The 20319-nt window shown below is 31.9% G+C and overlaps 1 protein-coding gene across 5 annotated transcripts in view; it reads left to right on the top strand.

Annotated features, from left to right (window-relative positions):
• LOC127709442 (multidrug resistance-associated protein 1-like) overlaps positions 1 to 20319 on the top strand; it is an 83684-nt gene that overhangs the window by 18128 nt on the left and 45237 nt on the right. For all 5 annotated transcript variants that reach the window (XM_052214996.1, XM_052214995.1, XM_052214992.1 and 2 more), the window contains exons 7-19: positions 2864 to 2995; positions 4046 to 4273; positions 5812 to 5989; positions 7207 to 7461; positions 9341 to 9406; positions 9892 to 10029; positions 10774 to 10920; positions 11829 to 11913; positions 12848 to 12914; positions 13713 to 13839; positions 14230 to 14406; positions 17778 to 17945; positions 18981 to 19173. In XM_052214996.1, the coding sequence (XP_052070956.1) occupies positions 2864 to 2995; positions 4046 to 4273; positions 5812 to 5989; positions 7207 to 7461; positions 9341 to 9406; positions 9892 to 10029; positions 10774 to 10920; positions 11829 to 11913; positions 12848 to 12914; positions 13713 to 13839; positions 14230 to 14406; positions 17778 to 17945; positions 18981 to 19173 (1961 nt within the window). The remainder of the gene's footprint in view (positions 1 to 2863; positions 2996 to 4045; positions 4274 to 5811; positions 5990 to 7206; positions 7462 to 9340; positions 9407 to 9891; positions 10030 to 10773; positions 10921 to 11828; positions 11914 to 12847; positions 12915 to 13712; positions 13840 to 14229; positions 14407 to 17777; positions 17946 to 18980; positions 19174 to 20319) is intronic.

Here is a 20319-nt window from a genome sequence, read left to right as displayed (position 1 = left end):
CTATGTAGTGTTGGAAGTAGTCAGTGCAGTGTATGTAGTGTTGGAAGTAGTCAGTGCAGTGTATGTAGTGTTGGAAACAATGAACTGTATTACTTATTCAGATATTAGAAAAGTAATGTTAATAATAATGATAATAATAATAATGATAATAATTCTTTATTTAAAGAGATTTAAAATTAAATTTAATCTCTGGAACTACACCTTTTATAGTTTTAAAATCTCAGGAAAGGCTTAAACTGTCTTCGTGATTCATATTATTTTGTAGCACAGAATGAAACTTTGAATCTTCTTTTCTAAACATGTATGCTGTATTTTATAACAACTGCTTTATCAAGTATACATGTAGATATAAATTTACTAGGTCAATCCAATTTATTTATGACCAATTCCTGCTGGTGCATTTGCAAGGACTGTTGTATTAATTTTCATGTATGAAGAAAACCTGAGGATATTTAATTCTCTGGAAAATAAAAATTCTCAGTAACAACATGCAAAAATTCTGAACAGTACTGAATATCATCAGTATCGTTGATGATTGCAAGTTCGTTATGCTTGTAGGTTAGTGACATTTGGGGATTTCCACTTTATTCATGACGTCATGCAAAAGTATTTATAATCGGCAACATGCTACTTCAAAAAAACCGGATATTTTTCATTGCATGTTTACTAATATCGCCTTTAAAAAGAGAAGTTGTGTATGTTCTTGCATATTATTTGTTTAAACGTCTATTTCCACTATTACTGTTTTATTCCTCTCCTAGAAATTCGTTGAATTCTTGGGAAAACCCTTTCAGCAATGTTAGTGACATCTCAACAATGAGTCATCATCTATATTTAGGTTATGTGGCACTCATTTTCCTTTTTTTAAGGCCAAAAGTATTATTTTTTAAATTCTGTATGTGAGCAGATTTTGTAAGATCAGAAAATGATTTGATGTATTTTGATAAAACAAAACATATTGATTATTGGCTCATAAAAGTGATTTAATCCTGTGCAATTGAATGCAAATTGAATAAGCTAACCAAACCTTGAAACAGACTTATTCGGAAAGGATATAGTTACAATACTGTTGTCAGGTCATTAAGACAGTCATTATTAGTACTGAACTAGTACACAATTTTATTTAGGGGCCAGCTGAGGACCACCTCCGGGTGCGGGATTTTCTCGCTGCGTTGAAGACCCATTGGTGGCGTTAGGCTGTTGTCTGCTCTTTGGTCGGGTTGTTGTCTCTTTGACATATTCCCTATTTCCATTCTCAATTTTATTTGATGCATTAATGACATTGTGACATCGTTACAGTTATCTTAAATGTGTTTAAAGTGTTTAATTCTGGACTTTCCAATTGACCATTGAAAATCATGTATAAAAATTCGAACAATTGTTGTAGGGAGAATAAAAAAGTTAATATGTCCCAATTTCTCTTTTTATCGAGATATTCATTTGTTATTTGATCTCAAATTTATTCTGTAATGTTCAAATACATAATACAATATGCCTGACCTAAATATTGTTGCACATGCGCAAAGCCACCGTCAAAGACAAAGGTCACAAACTTAAAAGCATGTCTACTTATTTTACGGAATCGGGTCACAATACGAAACATAGACAGATTGACCATGTCTCTGAAGCTATTAATCAATAAAGTGTATCAGACTGTTTGCAAATAAGTAAAGAATATTTACGTTCATTAATATTTGCTCCAAGGTTGTAATTTTTTTTTCTTCCGTTTCGAGTTAGGGTAAAGAACTTCCAATCATCGAGAATATTGATTTAGATAGTGAAGCAAGTTGCAAATATCATAGGTTTTATTAATGATCAATTTTGTCAATAAAAAAAAACCTTATGATATATATAGAAATTCCAAGTAACAATTTTTGTTCAAGAGAAAAGATGTACAGCTACTTTAAATTGCTAAATGAAAATCGAATGAATCTATTATTTGTTGATGCAACTGATGCTTAATTAAATCTCCTTAATAGATGCAAAGATTGTCAAGCACTGATAACCTGAGGTGAAAAAGCGCTTATCAAATGAATTAGATTATTCTTAGGATGTTAGTGTATGTAAACACATCATCTGGAAATACAAATTTGTAGTTTTAAAATCTCAGGATAGGTTTAAATCAGAGGTCATATGCATACAATATGCCATTGTTGAACTACTGTATATTAAGACAATATTTCAAATAAATGAAAAATTCACTCTTTTATAATGTTTCAGATAATGGGTATTTTGAGAGTCATTCAATTAAAATATATTTTTATGCCCCACCTAGGGGGATTATGTTTTTTTGTCTGTGCTTCAGTTCGTCTGTTTGTTCGTCAATCCATTCATCCGTCCGTCTGTCCCGCTTCAGGTTAAAGTTTTTGGTCAAGGTAGTTTTTGATGAAGTTGAAGTCCAATCAACTTGAAACTTAGTACACATGTTCCCTATGATATGATCTTTCTAATGTTAATGCCAAATTAGAGTGATCCTCAATTTCATGGTCCACTGAACATAGAAAATGAAAGTGTGAGTGGGCAGGTTAAAGTTTTTGGTCAAGGTAGTTTTTGATGAAGTTGAAACCCAATCAACTTGAAACTTAGTACACATGTTCCCTATGATATAATATTTCTAATTTTAATGCCAAATTATAGTTTTTACCCAAATTTCGTGGTCCACTAAAGATAGAAAATGATAGTGCGAGTGGGGCATCCATGCACTATAGATACATTCTTATTTATTCATTTATATTATATAAAAATCCGTTGGGATTAAATTGTCATTTTTGGTCAAAATCTATTTAGCAGTTGTTTCAATAGGAATTCTCAAAGTCAAATTTAAGGATAGCCACAGATATACTTAGATTATATTATATTTCAGTATGGTCATACAAGGATATAAACGTGACATTAAGAGGGAGAATCTCTGGGCGTTAAATCACGAAGACAACACATCTTCTGTGTTTCCTAGATTTGAAAAATTCTGGAAGAAAGAAGAAGAAAGAGTTGAAAAGTAAGTTATTGCATCCAAGATTTTAAAAAAGAAGATAATTCAAAGCGATAAACTAATGAAAATAAGATGAATGTATATTGTGATCTGTAATAGTGACACATCTAAGCAAGTACAGTAGACTTCACCTATCAAATATCGACTAAATAAATATATCTTCTATTGTAATATTATTTCAGAACACCAAACCCTTCCCTATATGTTTAATGTTAATTTTATCATGTAATCGGATATCGGATACAAGGATATATCGGCAAATCGGATAAGAATATTCAGGTCATTTTGTTCAAAACCATGCACAATCGGATATTTTCAATGTTTTTCTGACAGGAAATGGACCTGGATGTTATGCAATTACAATCTTTCAGACAAGAAAATTTTGTTTTTACTTAATAAAAGGAATTATTTCTTAATAAATTGTTGTCTTTATTTATTGTCTTCCTTTGTAATGTTAATTAGATGCCCTTAAAATTCACAAATGGATTTAATTTGTTTATAAAATATACAAGAGCAGTATTTTGGGAGAATTTTGATAAAACTATAAGTGCTCACAGAATCAGAAATATAATTTAAACTGAATGTACCCCGGTACCTACCTCTGAATAATTTATTGCAATATACATATAAATCCCATTTGGAAAGAGAAATCTGACTTTTGTCAGATATAATTATGTAACATGTGCATGACCACAATTCATGGAAGTCATTTTCTTTTGTTTACATAATGTGAAGCCTGGAGAACCATGACCTAAACATTAACAGTCTTCAGAAAACTTAAACTTGATGCAATAATATTTTACCAATGATGATTATCTTCATTGATATTCAAATAAATTTGATGATTTAAAGAAATAAAATATATTATTAGACAGTCCACACGAAACATCAACAAACCACTCTTCTAAGAAAATATACCTGCAAACAAAAATTAGGACCAGCACACAACACATTTGCCCGATAGCCTAACATAGTACATGCACAGAATGTGTCTAATTATTTGCTTTTCTGTGCCAATCAAATTTATTGTACAAGTCTTCTATTTTACTGTTACAGAAAAAAGCAGAGACCAGAGACCCCTGACACCAATGGTATTGAAATGAAAACAAGAACAGAAGATGGACAATTATATACAGAGGTTGAGGTCAAAGATGGAGCAAAGAAATCTCCACAGAAAAAACTTCTTATCTGCTTCATTAAAGTGTTTGGACCAATCTGTCTCTTACATGCATTTTACAAGTTGTTGTTTGATATACTCCAGTTTATTAGTCCACTTATTTTGAGGTAAATTAAAATAAGGTGATAGGAAAAGATTGACAGTTTATTTTTCTTAAAATTAATAAAATAAATTGCATGTACTAAACATAATATATATAAAATATAGAAGATTTGGTATGATTGCCAATGAGACAACTCTCCACAAGAGACACAGAAATTAACAACTATAGTTCACCGTACGGCCTTCAACAATGAGCAAAGCCCATACTGCATAGTCAGCTTTAAAAGGCCCTGAAATGACAAATGTAAAACTATTCAAACGAGAAAACTAATGGCCTGATTTATGTACAAAACGAAAAACAAATTTGATATATGGCAACAAACAACAACCACTGAATTACAGGCTCCTAACTTGGGATAGGCACATACAGGTCACCGTACTGCCTTCAACAATGAGTAAAGCCCATACCGCACAGTCAGCTATAAAAGGCTTCCGAAATGACAATGTTAAACAATTCAAACGAGAAAACTAACGGCCTAATTTATGTACAAAATAATGAAAATAAAACAAATATGTAACACATAAACAAACGACAACCACTGAATTACAGGCTCCTGACTTGAAACAGGCACATACATACAGAATGTGGCGAGGTTAAACATGTTAGCGGGCACCCAACCCTCCCTAACCTGGGACAGTGGTGTAACAGTTACAACATATGAACAAACTATAAAAATCAGTTGAAAAAGGCTTAACTCATCAGATAGATACAAAGAGAAAAACAAGTAACAAAAACAAAGACCGGAAGTGGCAGGGTACTTATACATTGACACAACAGAAAGACACTAAGTACAGATCTGAGAGTACTCACAGTTACAACTAGTTCAGAAGTACAGATCCGAGAGTACTCACAGTTACTGACAGCTAGTTCACAGCCAATAACAACTAATAAAAAAAATCATTCATCTAAGAAAATATCGATCAGTACACATCCAAAATCCAATGGATTTAGTGTAAAGAGGCCATTAACAGCTAGAGAAAAACATGACCTTGTGCAATGCCAAGATACAGGTATAGACAGATTGTAGAGCCATGAATATGCATATGTATATAAAAATAATATTTAGTTTGATTTTAATTTACTGATAACAAAATCAATATTAATGCCAATAAAAACAATATTCAAAAAGATATGTATGCATTTGATACTTGTTACTTTTGATGTGATTTGATTGTAAGTGTTGCTGCCGACCTATTGCTGTTCATTCAAAATTATAACCAAATTGCAATTTATTTCATCAAATTTAACTATTCAACTGGTCAGATATTTTATCCAACTGCTGTAAAAGAACCACAGTCAAGTCGTTAAAATTCAAATTGATAAAATAAAGCATAGTGACAATCTATTATGATTAAATTCTAAAATAGAATGGGAGAAAGGTTAACAGTGATTTTTTTCTCAAAAATGCCTTTATGTATCATACGTGGCCAAGAAAAATTATTATATATAAATTGGTCATTTTTTCATTTAAAGATAACTTTTGTATTAGTTATATATCTAATTAGAGAATTATTGTTGTCATGGTTACTTATATATTTGCAGATTATTGATTCGGTTTACCAAAGACAAGGGAGAGTATGAATGGAGAGGATATTTATACAGTGTTTTAATGTTTCTTGTTGCTGTTGTACAGTCGTTAATTTTACATCAATACTTTCATGGTGCTCAGTTAGTTGGAATGAGATTGAGAACGTCTATTATAGCTGCTGTTTATAACAAGGTTTGTCATATAATTATAGATTATCGTTGATCATCTCAACGAGATTGATTTTCTTGCTTGAGCTGGTACGGCAAAAGCGAGAAAAGCAATCGAGTTGAGATGACCAATGATAATTTGTTTATCGCTATTTTACCTATGACAACGTTGTCAATTTCATGTCAATTTCATTAGCAACGGCACGTGCCCCCTTAGTTTCTAGCGATAATTTTCATATCACTCGACTCTGCTGAGAAGGGAAATTATCAGTAAGATCAAAGGAAATTTTCGTAAAATAGCGATAAAATGCTTTCCCATAGAAAACGGGCTTTGATGGCCGAGTGGTCTAGGTAGTTCATCTACAGAGATCACTAGCCTGACAATACTGAGGTTTCAAGTTTGAACCCTGCTGGTGGCAGGTATATTGGACTGTGATCTTAATTGACTGGGCTTCCCAGTTTTGGGTCATGGTTCACTCTAGGCACTCTGGCTTCCTCAACCAATAAAAAAAAACTAGCTGCCGAGATATAACCAGGTGTTCTTAAAGTGGTGATATTAATGTTTGCCTTTGGTCTTGTTAGCAGTTTCGGCTTTAAAACAGCCAGTTAAATTTTTTGGAATGTTAATTTTTGCTTTTAAGATTTTTGTACAAATCAAATGGACAGGTTAATATTCACATTGGATAAATTTTGCCGCAATGTATCTCGTCAGAAGAATAGGAAATACATGAAAATTTCCTGATATATATGGTACTCACCACATCAAAGAATGCTTACCTCAAAGTACCTAACAGGTTGATAAGAAATATGTTTTTTCAATTAAATGGAAATTATCTTCGACTATTTGAATGTATGATGTAAATAAGTACTAATATTCATCGAGCATAAAGAAATATTACATTGAAAACTCCCAAAGATGATTCTACTTCTGAATTGTTTCATTTATTATGCTAAGATGTTCATAACCATTAAGCTCCAAGAATTCTAAATTTACTAGATAGACCTTAACCCTATTTGGGAATCTGTGACACTTGACTCCAGAATTTTCAACAATTGACGTCATACAACAATCACTTTTCATTTGTGGTGTCAGAAATTTTATACTGTGAAGTCTAAATTTGACATGAAGGTCAGTGATGTCCAGTAACAGTGAGAAAAAAAGGTATAATGTGTATTCATATGTTAAAGAAAATCAAATGATAGACTTTCTGATATGATTGAATTTCCTTTTTCAAATTACAGATGTTGAAGTTGTCCAGTTCTGCCAGAAGAACTTCTACTGTAGGGGAAATAGTCAACTTAATGGCTGTCGATGCCCAGAGATTTATGGACCTGATGACATACTTCCATACAATCTGGTCTGGGCCATTTCAGATTGCTATGTCTTTGTACTTCCTGTGGCAGACTCTTGGACCGTCCATCTTGGCCGGGTTTGGTGTTATGGTGTTACTGATACCTATTAATGCAGTCATTGCCAAAAAGTCCAGAGATTTACAGGTATCATAGCTGTTTCATGGAAGTGTTTGAGAACTTGATGTATTTTTATAACTAGCATACAATATCTGTTAAAAATGAATAACAGAAGGTATATGCCAATATTGTAAATAAAATCATCAACACAAAGAAAAAAAAAGAAAAAAAGATCTATATGTCAACATACAGCCTTCAACAATAGACTAGTATCTATACAACAATACAATATGTCAAGCTTTAAGTCGCACTTAGTTATGATTAAATTTATGGAAGGTCTGCCAGGGGCGTGGCGGGCGTGCACCCCCCCCCTTAAAATTTGCAAAGCATGGGTTTTCCTCAGCTTAAAGAATATTTCCATAATTTTACCTTAAAGAAAATTGAAGTTTCCGCCCCGCCTAACCTTAAATCCTGGTTCGGCCCCTGTCTGCACTCAACCCTAAATTCCTTAAAGGAAAATAAAAACATTTAAGATATGAGTAATGACAATCACTGACAAGATTCATGGCGTCGGCCATGAAACCTTCTATTATTCCATTCTCAATTTTATTATGAAATGTTGCAATCTAACACTCTTAACCCTTAGACTGCTACGCGCGACTATTGTCGTTCCGATAAAGCAGTCCGCTACTGCTACACACGACTATTGTTGTTTCCGTATCTCATTTGTTTACACAGTTACCATGGAATGGGCTGAGTCAATATTCATGAGATTGCAGCAGTTTAGACTTGTATGGATTCTGATTGGTTAAAATTCGGCGTACTTTCAAGTTTCTCTTGACTTTAAATCAGGTATAAGCAATGAAACCAAAAGTGAAAAATTTAGATGAAAAAAGTAACAAAATGGCGGAAATTGTTTGGAGTGATGGGCAACACGTTCAGAAGTATTTCAATGATAACGATGTAACAGCGGCGGCCAATTTAAATGATTTGGACCAGAACAGAAGATATAATAGATGGAAATAGAAACATTCTAGCAAAACTGCGAACAGAAGACTTTTAAAGCGGGAACCACGGGGATTCCCCAGACGATATACGAAATGGATGACATGAAACAGGATTTTTGATGTTTATCATTGCGCCTTTCAACTGTGAATCAATATTGATCACTGACATCGATAGATTCAAACATTATGTTTGTCAAGATTATTTATTGACGAAAGTTATATCAATGAACTTGTTGTTAAAACATATTTGTACATGGAAGTAACAGTCGAAAGTCGGAAGGAAAATACCGGAAAATAGTTGCATAAAAAAAACCGTTGGTCTGAGAAGAAACTTTTTTCTTTTGATAATCGCAATGGAACTAGTTCTTAAAAGAGATTTTTAACAATATTGGTTCAATTCTGAAGTCATGGATACCTTTGATAAGTTTTTACATTGATGGATTCGCGTTAATAAAACATGAAAAAAAAAAAATTTACCTTTGTTTACTTCTATTTGCACCTGTACAGGTAATAAATGACCAGAGACTCACACAAAAATAAAATAAATGAAAAATACAGAATATAACAATACTTTTTTATATAAGTTTTATTGATGAATATTCAATATTTACAAAGATATTGCAATTGTAAGTAAACATCTTTATTTCATCAGTGATTAAAATTTTATTCAGCAATACACAAAAGTACAATAGAAATGAATGCAGCAGTCTAAGGGTTAATAAGAAAAATACAAAAATGCTGTACGTCTGAGTATATTTCATTCAGCAGCGTCATGAATAGATAAAAGACAGAGGAAACACGACTACATTTAAAATTTAATGGAAATTTAATTTCCAGTTTTGTGCCACTTAATGTGTTTTACACATGAATTGACTGTCAAACTAAAATATATAGGTAATTTGCTTGAATTTGAAGTATTTTATTGATAAAAAAACAAACTTTCATGTATATTTTTCCAGATGAAACAAATGGGATTAAAAGATAAAAGAATCAAACTGATGAATGAAGTTTTAAATGGTATAAAAGTAAGTAAAGACAATTACAAAGAATGAAATAAGAAATAATACATGCATGCACAAAGAATACAATTGTTGTTATGATTTACCCAAGAAAAAATATATCAACCTCTTGCTTTGACCTTGGTAAATATGATATTATTATTTGCTGAATAAATCCTTGAAGCACTAGGTCAGAACTAGTATTTTTAAATAATTAAATTGGTCAGATAAAAAACCTCATTAGTTGGAATATGAAATACAATTTTTTTTTTATTGGTTTGCTCTTAAATTGGAAGAACAAAAATACAAACATTAATTTGAAATTTATTATGGGAACTTATAAAAACTCTGATTGATTTAAAATAAAAATGAATGGTTTATTTCTGCAGAAAGAGTTGAGGGAATTACATGTCCTTATTAAATAAATGGAGATTAGGAATAACAACTTTTCAAAATGTAAATGTTTTTTTTTCTAGTTCAGCTTTAAATTATAATGTTTGATTTATTTATAGGTTCTTAAACTTTATGCATGGGAGCCATCATTTGAGAAGCAGATTTTAGACATACGTAACAAAGAATTAGTCGTTCTGAGGAGGATGGCATATCTAAATGCTGTTGTGTCATTTACATGGACTACAGCTCCATTCTTGGTAATATTGTCTTAGGATTAAAAAATGTCCAATCATAGCTTGTTGAACTTTGATCCTGTGACTGGATGACTTGACCCAAACAAATATATTGTAGAAATCAATCATTGGTTTCTATTAACACAAAGTGATAATAGAGTATCTGTTAATGAGAGAGAAACTTAACAGCAAAAGAGTCCAAAAACCAAAAGGCATTTGTGTATTTGATACTGATAAATATGTATGCCTTATCTCAATCACAGTTGAAAGTCCATGCTACACAAGGGTATTTGTTTTATATCACTTGACATAATCATCACGCTTACTATCTGATGTTAGTATCAACCACAGCTAACTAAACTATAAGAAATATACATATGGTAGAATTTTTTTTCTTTTATAACCCCTATTTTAAATGGTAGTGCAATATTAGACCTGCAAAGTTTAGCTCTTTGGCTGAAGTTGATGACATCTTGGGGTGGTGCTCTATATTTCCCTTTTTTCTAATCAATTTATACTTTCTGTGAAATGTAGATAATGTTTTTTTATAATGAGCATGTGTTTACATTATATCTGCATTCAAGATAGTCAAGTTTTTAATATGCTTGCTAAAGCTTGCTTGTTGAATATTCAACAGTCATGACAGTTAAATCTACTCAGTGGAGAAGTATAGTAATTTACTCTCACCAGAAGGAAAAAGTATACAATTTTTTTTCTTGACAAACTTCTGTAAGACATATTTGAAAAAAATTCTAAAATATATTGTAGGTGTCATTGGTGACATTTGCTGTGTATGTAATGATAGATCCAGCTAATGTCCTGGATGCTGACAAGGCTTTTGTCTCACTCTCTCTGTTTAACATTCTGAGATTTCCCCTATCTATGTTACCTCAGGTCATCTCAATGTTAGTACAGGTAAGTTTTATATGTATTATTATTCAAGTCATATTTTAAAAAAAAATAAAATTTGAAATAAGATTGAAAAATACAAAGAACTGTTATATACAAGAATTTTGAATTGTAAAAAAGAATTTTCCTCAGTGCAAAAATGAGTGAGTTACCCCACAAACAGGTGCCTGATTAACAGCTTTACATAATGTCACTGTATGAGATAAGGGGTGTTGATTCTGTGGTTTGTTGGAATTTGTGGAAAAGTGTTACCAACACAATTTGGCATTTAAACTCTTTCTTTTGCTGTGTATTTACTTATATTTATGGATACCAGCTTTCATGGATTAAGGTGAACCACCAATTTAAATATTCATGGAAGTACAAATTTTCTAACGGCTCATTTTGAGACTCTTGCAAAACCATGAAATCTAATATTCATCTATCTGCGAAAATTGATACCCATGAAAATAAATGAATCCACTGTCTTCAATTTTATTGTATAGAATCATTAAATTTGTCATAAAGTTTAGGGATTAAGCACTAAAAAGTAAGGACAGTTAAGCAATGGTAACATATATATTTTATTATTTGACATAGAATTGTAATAACATTCAGACTGAAAATTTAGGCAGACAGGCAAATGTGTAGCGAAAAAAGGAAAAGGAAGAGTCTCTGAGAGGCTCATAGCATGTAGTATGACATAGTCAAACTAGTTACAGATTCACTCAGTTCCTGTTGAAATGAATTGATAATTCTAAAATGGACTTTAATTGCTTATATTCTTGTCATTTCGACTGTACTGGATTTTTGTTTCATTGACAATCATACCACATCTCCTTATTTAATATTAACTAGTGTTGTTGGGTTGCTGTCTCATGAAACTTTACCGCACATTTTCTATTATTCATATTCACTATTGTTATTTTTTTCAGGCAAGTGTATCATTGAAGAGAATACAGACATTCCTTAACAATGATGAGTTAGATTATAGTGCATTTTCCAGGGATATCAATGCTAGTAAGTTTGATTAAATGTATATTTACTCAGATCAAGTAATGGATCGGAATATATTCAATAACATTCTGATTTTTTACCTTCGGGCAATAAGATGAGCTCATAAAGCTAAATATGCATACTCCTTTAAAGCCCCTGATATCACTCTCTGGTTTTGACAGGAGTTAGCATAGCCCAAGTTAAAGCTTTATTTATTTATTTTTCACTATTGTAGTTCTTATATTGATCTATACACATTGGGTTTGGATATGTGTGATTATCAATAAAAGGCACTAGATTTTTTATGCCATGTTAAACAATTTAACTCTTTTCACAATTAAACATTTACAGAGCTACTTCCCATATACTGTGGATTCATTATTATTCATGGGATACACATTTTGTGGATTTCATGTGTACATGTGAACCATGAATTTGAATGTTCAATAAACTACAAATTTACTATAGGCTTGTTTGCAGTCTTTTGTAAAACCACAAAATCAAATATTCAGGAAAAGAAAGGAATAAACAGCATTCACTGTGTAGAAATTTGGACTTACGATGTCATGAATTTTTTTATGCCCCACTTACGATAGTAAAAGGGGCATTATGTATTCTGGTCTGTGCATCCATTCGTTCATCCGTCCATCTGTCCGTCTGTCCAGCTTCAGGTTAAAGTTTTTGCTCAAGGTAGTTTTTGATGAAGTTGAAGTCCAATCAACTTGAAACTTAGTACACATGTTCCCTATGATATGATCTTTCTAAGTTTAATGCCAAATTAGAGTTTTGACCCCAATTTCATGGTCCACTGAACATAGAAAATGATAGTGTGAGTGGGACATCCGTGTACAAGGGACACATTCTTGTTTTTCATGTATACATTTTTGTTGCCATGACCCTCATGATCACCAACACTTAATACAACAATGGAATTATTTATCTCTGTTTTTTATTACAGAACATGCCATTACCATAGAAAAAGGAATATTCTCATGGGAGAAAGAGTCTACAGCTACACTGAAAGAGTAAGTTTGGCTGTCAGTACCTGTGAAAGAAGTTAACATTCTTAGTAGATGAAGTGCCCGTCTGGCATCCAAACTTATAAGACTGGTATCTTTGATGAATTTGTTAAAAGAAACTCAAATTTTAATGTCCATTACTATGTTGATTTTGCATATTCATTTCTAGAGTCTGGAATCAACAATTTCAAAAACATTATTCTGACTGAGCAAACATAGACTTTGCTTTTAATCTTAAATGTCACATGGTTAGTGAGAAAGCAGCAAATACCAATATTAAAGCTCATAGTTAAGTTTAAGCAATTGAACAAACACAACTGAAGTGCTGACTTGCTTATCAGAGCAATAAAAAAATCTGGCACAAATTTAAAAAGTATATCTACTAAAGCTTAAAATGTATGAAACTATAAAGAAATAAAATACAGAAATGCTAGCATATTTTTTGGCCTATTTTTTTGTATACTTTGCTAAAATGTTTTTATGGTCCAGAACTAAGTAAAAACTTGTGTATGAATTTTGTAAATATAAAAAAATATTGTTTACCAAGACAAGATTAATGAACAAATAAATGTATGAGATCAATAATAATGTGATTTCAGGAAATATTGCATAAAAATAAAACTTTTGTTATTAAAAATTTGGGTCCTTTTTCCCTGCAATATTAACCATGTTGCTTTTTAAAAATAACAAAATCACCACAAAATTTTCTGAGTTCACAGTAATTGTAGATTTATAAAGAAAAATGTAATTATCGGTTGAATAGTATGCTTGTAAGCATTACAGTTTTTATTAATCATATTTCAGGCTGTCTATAGAGATCCCTGATGGTTCATTGGTGGCTGTAGTAGGACAGGTGGGTTGTGGGAAGTCATCGCTCCTGTCAGCCATATTGGGAGAGATGGACACTATCTCAGGAAAAGTTAACGTCAAGGTTTGTTTATTTACAACTAATTATTCACTAATGATTGAATACAGAAAAGTTTCAAGTTTTGTCATTGAAGGATTGATATATTTATATTGGTAGTCCTGCATTTTGTGTTTTGTCATTTTATGATATGTTATGACAGATCAAACTAGATTTACATCCTTTTAATCTAGTTTTAAAGAGTTATACTCCTTGAGCTTAAAAAATACATAAAAGTTAACAATTTGGGTTACGGTTCAGTTCAACTTTCTATTGAATTACGCCCCTTGCATGCAGAAAAAAGTACTACCAAATGTTCAATTTAAGGTATTTCTACGGAGTTTTAGAGTTTTTAAACACAAGATTCTTAAAATGTATTGGAAATGGAATTGTTCATGAAAAGATTTTTATTTCCAGGGAAGTATGGCTTATGTTGCCCAGCAGGCCTGGATTCAAAATACAACTCTACAAAACAACATCTTATTTGGTAAAGATTTAAACCAGAGTGAATACGATAAAGTTGTAGATGGCACAGCACTCAGACCTGATCTGGAGATCTTACCTGGTGGTGATCAAACAGAAATTGGTGAAAAGGTAAAATTGAGTATTTCAGTGTGATACTTTGTGTTTAGTTGTTGTGATGACATCATCGTTATAAAAGAACCAGGGGATATTTAGTTATTGTGATGCCCTCATCATTTTAGGGCCAGGGGGTATTAAGATGTGATGCCGTCATTTCAGGGCCAGGGGGTATTTAGTTGTGATGCCCTCATCATTAAAGTGCCAAGGGACATTGCTATTCCCTTGTATGCCATACTGTCATTTCCTCTCTACAATTTTTTTTTATCAGTTCAGTCCTGAACATGCATGAAATATTTGCCACTGGATATTAAGCAAACAACAATCAATCAATCAATTCTTTTCAGTTAAGTTGTTTAAATCTGTTTACTCAGTTTCCATGTTTTGGCTGATTTTCCATTAAGCTATACATGGTACCAAGGAAAAACACTACAAAAATGGGGTTACTGTCTGTAGGGGCAATTTATAATTTCTCTTACACTTACACTTTCACTGTAAAAAGCACCTGCCCTTTTCAAAGTACCCGGCTCCCATGTATGTTTTTATGGAACAGCCCTTAGCAAAATGGCGGTCATCTAAATGTTAGAATTAAAAACCCATGAAAATGAAAAGATAAAAGGTAAGGTATATGTCTAAGGATACAGCCATTGCACTGAAATATAGTGTTGATTTGAATCAAACATCAGGATTTGTTCTTTAAATTTTGTTCTGTTGTCAATTTCACAAGTTTTGGTTGAATACATATAAAACAAACTTATTAGTAAAGGTTATCTTACCAATGTTGTAATTAGATCTTTGAATATAGTTTACATTGGCACTAATATCGATTTTGTCATCAGCAAATTAAAACATAACTAAATTTGTATTCTTTTCAAATGGGATGTATTAAGACACACCCACGTTCGTTTTGATCTATAAAGAGGTTAAACTCCTAACTATCCTACTGTCTGTTGATACATTTATTTTTGGCATTGCACTAGTCATGTCTTCTTTGACTGTCCATGACGTTAAAATACTAAATCCCTGGGATGTGTTTTAGTTGATTTTAGTCTCTGATGCATGATTTTTTATTATTAATTGTTTTGGCTTTTAACTAGCTGTCAGTAACTGTGAGTACTCTCAAATCGTACTTTCTTGTTTATTTGACCTGTTGATACTAATTGTATTGCTTTTTTGTTAATTAATGTAATTCAGGGTTATATCTGGTCTATATACCAGCTTTTATAAGTGTTTGGTATTACTATAAATTTTCACTTCGTACTATGAACATCAAAATTATTTATTTTGTAAAAATATTTCCTTTCTCTATTGGAACTGTATACGTATACCTAACAACAAAATTATTTTTATTTACCTGTGTTTAAAGTTATTGCAAACGGCTTATATTTTTGTTCGAGCAGATTGTTTTTCTTTAATTGTTTAACATTCCATACCGATATAACATGTTACTTTTATTATTCTTCCCTTAGTTTATTTATTTTGTATTTACATTGTATCATAGGTCAAATTTATTTGTTCAGTGTATGTTCAATGGTGTTAATATGTCCTTTGATTGAGTTAAGCTATTTCAGTTGATATTTTATAGTGTGTCTTTCTATGTTGTGATGTTACACTATTGTTTCAGAAAAAGGGTGAAGGTTTGGTACCATTAAAAACGTTTAAACCCGCTGCATTTGTTTGCACCTGTCCTAAGTCAGGAATCTGATGTTCAGTAGTTGTCGTTCGTTGATGTGGTTCATAAGTGTTTCTCGTTTCTCGTTTTTTATATAGATTAGACCGTTGGTTTTCCCGTTTGAATGGTTTTACACTAGTAATTTTGGGGGCCCTTTATAGCTTACTGTTCGGTGTGAGCCAAGGCTCCGTGTTGAAGACTGTACTGTGACCTATAATGGTTTACTTTTATAAATTTTGACTTGGATGGAGATTTGTCTCATTGGCACTCATACCACATCTTCTTATATCTATATATGTGTTAAAAGTAAGATGAACACAACTCTTAATACCATTATATACATAAACACAGGCCATAATCTTGCCGGTGAAATGACAATTTAAGTCGCCAAAGAATTTTGAAAATCGCTAAATCTCGCCAGCCGACTGACTATGAAAATCAGTAAAAGGGAGACAACTTGTGAATTACAAGTCTCCCAGGTAGAAAAAAATGGCGACTGACAAGGAAAATCGAGATTTTCGAAACAACCCAGGACTACTACTGTCGAAAATCAAATTAGATAAATACAACGGCGACTTTGAACATCCTTGGATATAGCATTCAAAACTATTCAATCAGAAAACTGACTGTCTGTTAAAGTTATCATTTTACGATGATTTTTAATCATAGGATGTTGCGAAATCACTCAGCTGATTTGTTTTATTTTTATTTATTACGAGTTGATCAAATTGTACTATTCGGTGGGTTAAGGGTGGGAATTAACGGTAGATTTATTATATTCATTGAATAAAAATTGAATTATAAAAGGTAGAAAGACAGCTGATGGATAATGTGATAGCAAATGTACGACACTCGACCAGCTGTGATCAGCAGTGGATTTTTTTTTTTCACGACATATTCGTTGATAGGGAAGATATTTTTATAAAATGATAGAAATTAGCTCTGTATCGGTTAATTAATATGTGATTGACATATATTTTCATTTATAGGCTTACAATCTTTAACGAGAATCTCAATTTACAACTACACGTAACATGATGTCCTGGACATTCAATAATGTTTTACAAAATAATGACAAGTGGTGATATAAATTAAATTCCCAGTCATGTGAAATTCATCAGGTAAACTGGGAGTCATATTTTTCTGGACATTTAAAAATAAATTGAGGCAGATGCACATGAATTTAATGCATCATAATATTACTAGGCTACTCCCTTATGTCCCAAGCAACAAATTTTATTCAAACTTAAATTCAAGTTGACAGTACAAATGGTATCAATGAATATAAAATAACAACTATATTGTCTAAACTTTTTTATTAAGAACTTTCTATAGATACATTTTGTACAATAACATGAAAAAACTGCAAGTATATTTTTTATTGCATATAAAACAATTTCCTTAGTGATAAGCACGAGAACACTATGCAACCGAAAGGGTTATGGAATCTCACTTCTCCCTTCTCTCTCATGGAAGGAGAAGTCACTTCTCCCTCTCTAAAATCCTAGATTAGGCCCTGCATAAACAAATCTACAAATAATTGTAAGGTAATTTTTGTGTGATTGAAATTTAAGGATTACATGTTCTTTTCTTCTAACTTTCCCTTTCTCTGACAAAAGGAACTTGACATTCCATTTATTCAGTTCGCAGTTGACACATCAACTATTTAGAAAAAGAATATTTATACCTATCACAATCAATGTTGTTTTTACAGGGTATAAATCTGAGTGGTGGTCAGAAGCAGCGAGTCAGTTTAGCCAGAGCTGTATATCAAGATGCAGACGTATATCTCCTTGACGACCCACTTAGTGCTGTTGACTCACATGTTGGGAAACACATCTTTGATGAAGTTTTGGGACCAAATGGACTTTTGAGAAATAAGGTAACTAGTGACCACAGTTTAGAGAAATAAGGTAACTAGTGACCACAGTTTAGAGAAATAAGGTAACTAGTGACCACTGTTTATTTGAGTGTGGCTATAATGTTTATATCGGCTGTGGTCATATAATCATTTTATTTCATGAGCTCAAATTTGAATGTATCAATACACCAAACTTGAGTTTGTCTTATATTGAATGAAATGAATCATTTTTCTGTATTTTTTGAAATATTTCTAATTGGTAATAAAGAAAATAAAAACATGCTAAACAGTGTTTTCACCACATTTTTTATACACTCAACTCTGTTTAAAATTTGAGGAATGATTTTTAATATCAATATTTTTCAATTAATTACATTATTTTCTATTTAGTTTGGACTATGCAATGAAAAGAGATCTGCTGTATTAATGCTGTAATTATCTCAAAAGCCCCTATATGTATTGACATGGTTTGTTTCCAAGAAGTCAGTAGCCTTAAAGTATGGAACTTCCAGCATTTTACCGAAAAAAACCCAACATATTTTGATTTTATTTTCTCTGTACAAACATGACAAAGGAGATTTCAAGTTTACATGATCAAAATGAAATTTGTACAATGGGTGTGATTTATTATGTTTTGTAACTTGTTAAGAAAGAGTAAGAAATGCTTAGCAAGCTTCAGATTTCCACCTGTTTTCAGCCTCATACAAAACTAATATCTTGAGATACTCTACATCAATGTACATATATAAAGATATTACATACAATTTCTTGCCTGAAAAATTAATGATTTAATTTCATACTTTGGTCTGTTTCAGGAATAATTTAATGGGGGACAGAAGGGAACTTTTTAATTTTTTCTGGCCATGCATAGAATTCTGATATATATTTTCAGGAATATTTCAGGCAATCTTTCTAAAAATAATCACAACTCATAAGATTTTAAAAGAAGTGTCACTCACCGAGTATACAATCAATTCTGGAGGCCCTTTTAAAGGTGTATTGAACCAGAGAGTACAATAACTTTTTCTTTGATAAAATTTTCCTCTTCTTTTTCAGACAAGAATTTTAGTAACGCATGGAATCAGTTTCCTATCTAAGGTGGATATTATCATAACCTTAGTGGATGGTAAAATTAGTGAGATGGGATCATACAGCGATCTTATCAGCCATGCTGGAGCATTTGCTGAGTTTCTCAAGAATTACCTCAACGAAGAATTAGAAAAAGAAGATCTAGAAGACGAAATTGAAGGTGAAGTATATTGCAGGGTATTATAATTCTGTTAAAACCAAAAAATAAAATAAAATCCATTTTATATGTATGAAAAACACTGGAAATTGTGTGTTGGCATTTTAAAAGCCAAGTTTTGTTTTTGATAAGCATAAAAGAACACATAAATGAAATTGATACATTGATATATAAAAATGCATAACAATACTCCTAGGTATTCATGAATGCCAGCAACATAGGGCCATAAATACAAAATTTGACTTTTTTTAAAAACTTATAGATATCCAGTTGGTTCTTGAATATCCTTTATATTTATATTAGCATATACACATACAGTTCTTGTCAGATTTTTTTATAAAATTTATATCAAAGGTTCATATCAGCAATGTCTTGGACAAGTCCAAAGATCAGTGCCAAACTACTGTTTTTACTGGAATTATGTCAGTGTTTTCCCTAGGCTATTCAAGCATTGCGGTACCGCTACGCATAAATTTCGACCGCCATGCTTTCATCATTGCCGCAATGCATCCCGCTATGTGTGAAAATTATAACTGTGTAAAATATTTATTATCGATATTTTGAAAGTGAATTGACAAGTGACAACACTCCCCAGGTGTTTTAACTCATCCGACTGATAATTGGATGCATCACGTCGCGCGTGCCGGGATTTTACAACCTTCTTGATTAGTTGGTTATACATCGAGACTTCGGTTACATAATAGAAGTGGCCAGTTAGCTGATAAATAGATAGTCAGATTAATCTCCAATGCACATCTTTCTGTGCTAAATAAAAGTTTAACCTTTTCCAGTATGACATCGTTATTTTACTGTTTATCTTTAGAAAGTAGAAATTTAAAATTTGGTATAGTCTCTGGTATCATAAAGTAAAACCAACGTAATTTCACAGAGAATGAACAAAACATTTTTTTTAATGAAGTTTCGTCGTTATATCATCGGCTATATTTACATCCATGAATTATTTTTTGACTGGTCACAACAATCAGTTATTTTTAGATTAGTCGCAGTTGATTGATTATATCAAAGAATACACATCACTGCCACCGGGCGGAGAAAAAGACGTGTCTTATGAAATATTTAAAAGATTTCATAGAAAGACTTTCAAAAAAACGTAGTTAGTTACGGAAATATTGTTTTTAATAAACTTGT

The sequence above is a fragment of the Mytilus californianus genome, unplaced genomic scaffold, assembly GCF_021869535.1.
Source record: "Mytilus californianus isolate M0D057914Y unplaced genomic scaffold, xbMytCali1.0.p SCAF_7, whole genome shotgun sequence".
Lineage (NCBI taxonomy): Eukaryota > Metazoa > Mollusca > Bivalvia > Mytilida > Mytilidae > Mytilus > Mytilus californianus.
The sequence above is the reverse complement of the archived record's forward strand: the minus strand, read 5'-3'. Positions and strand labels throughout refer to the sequence as shown.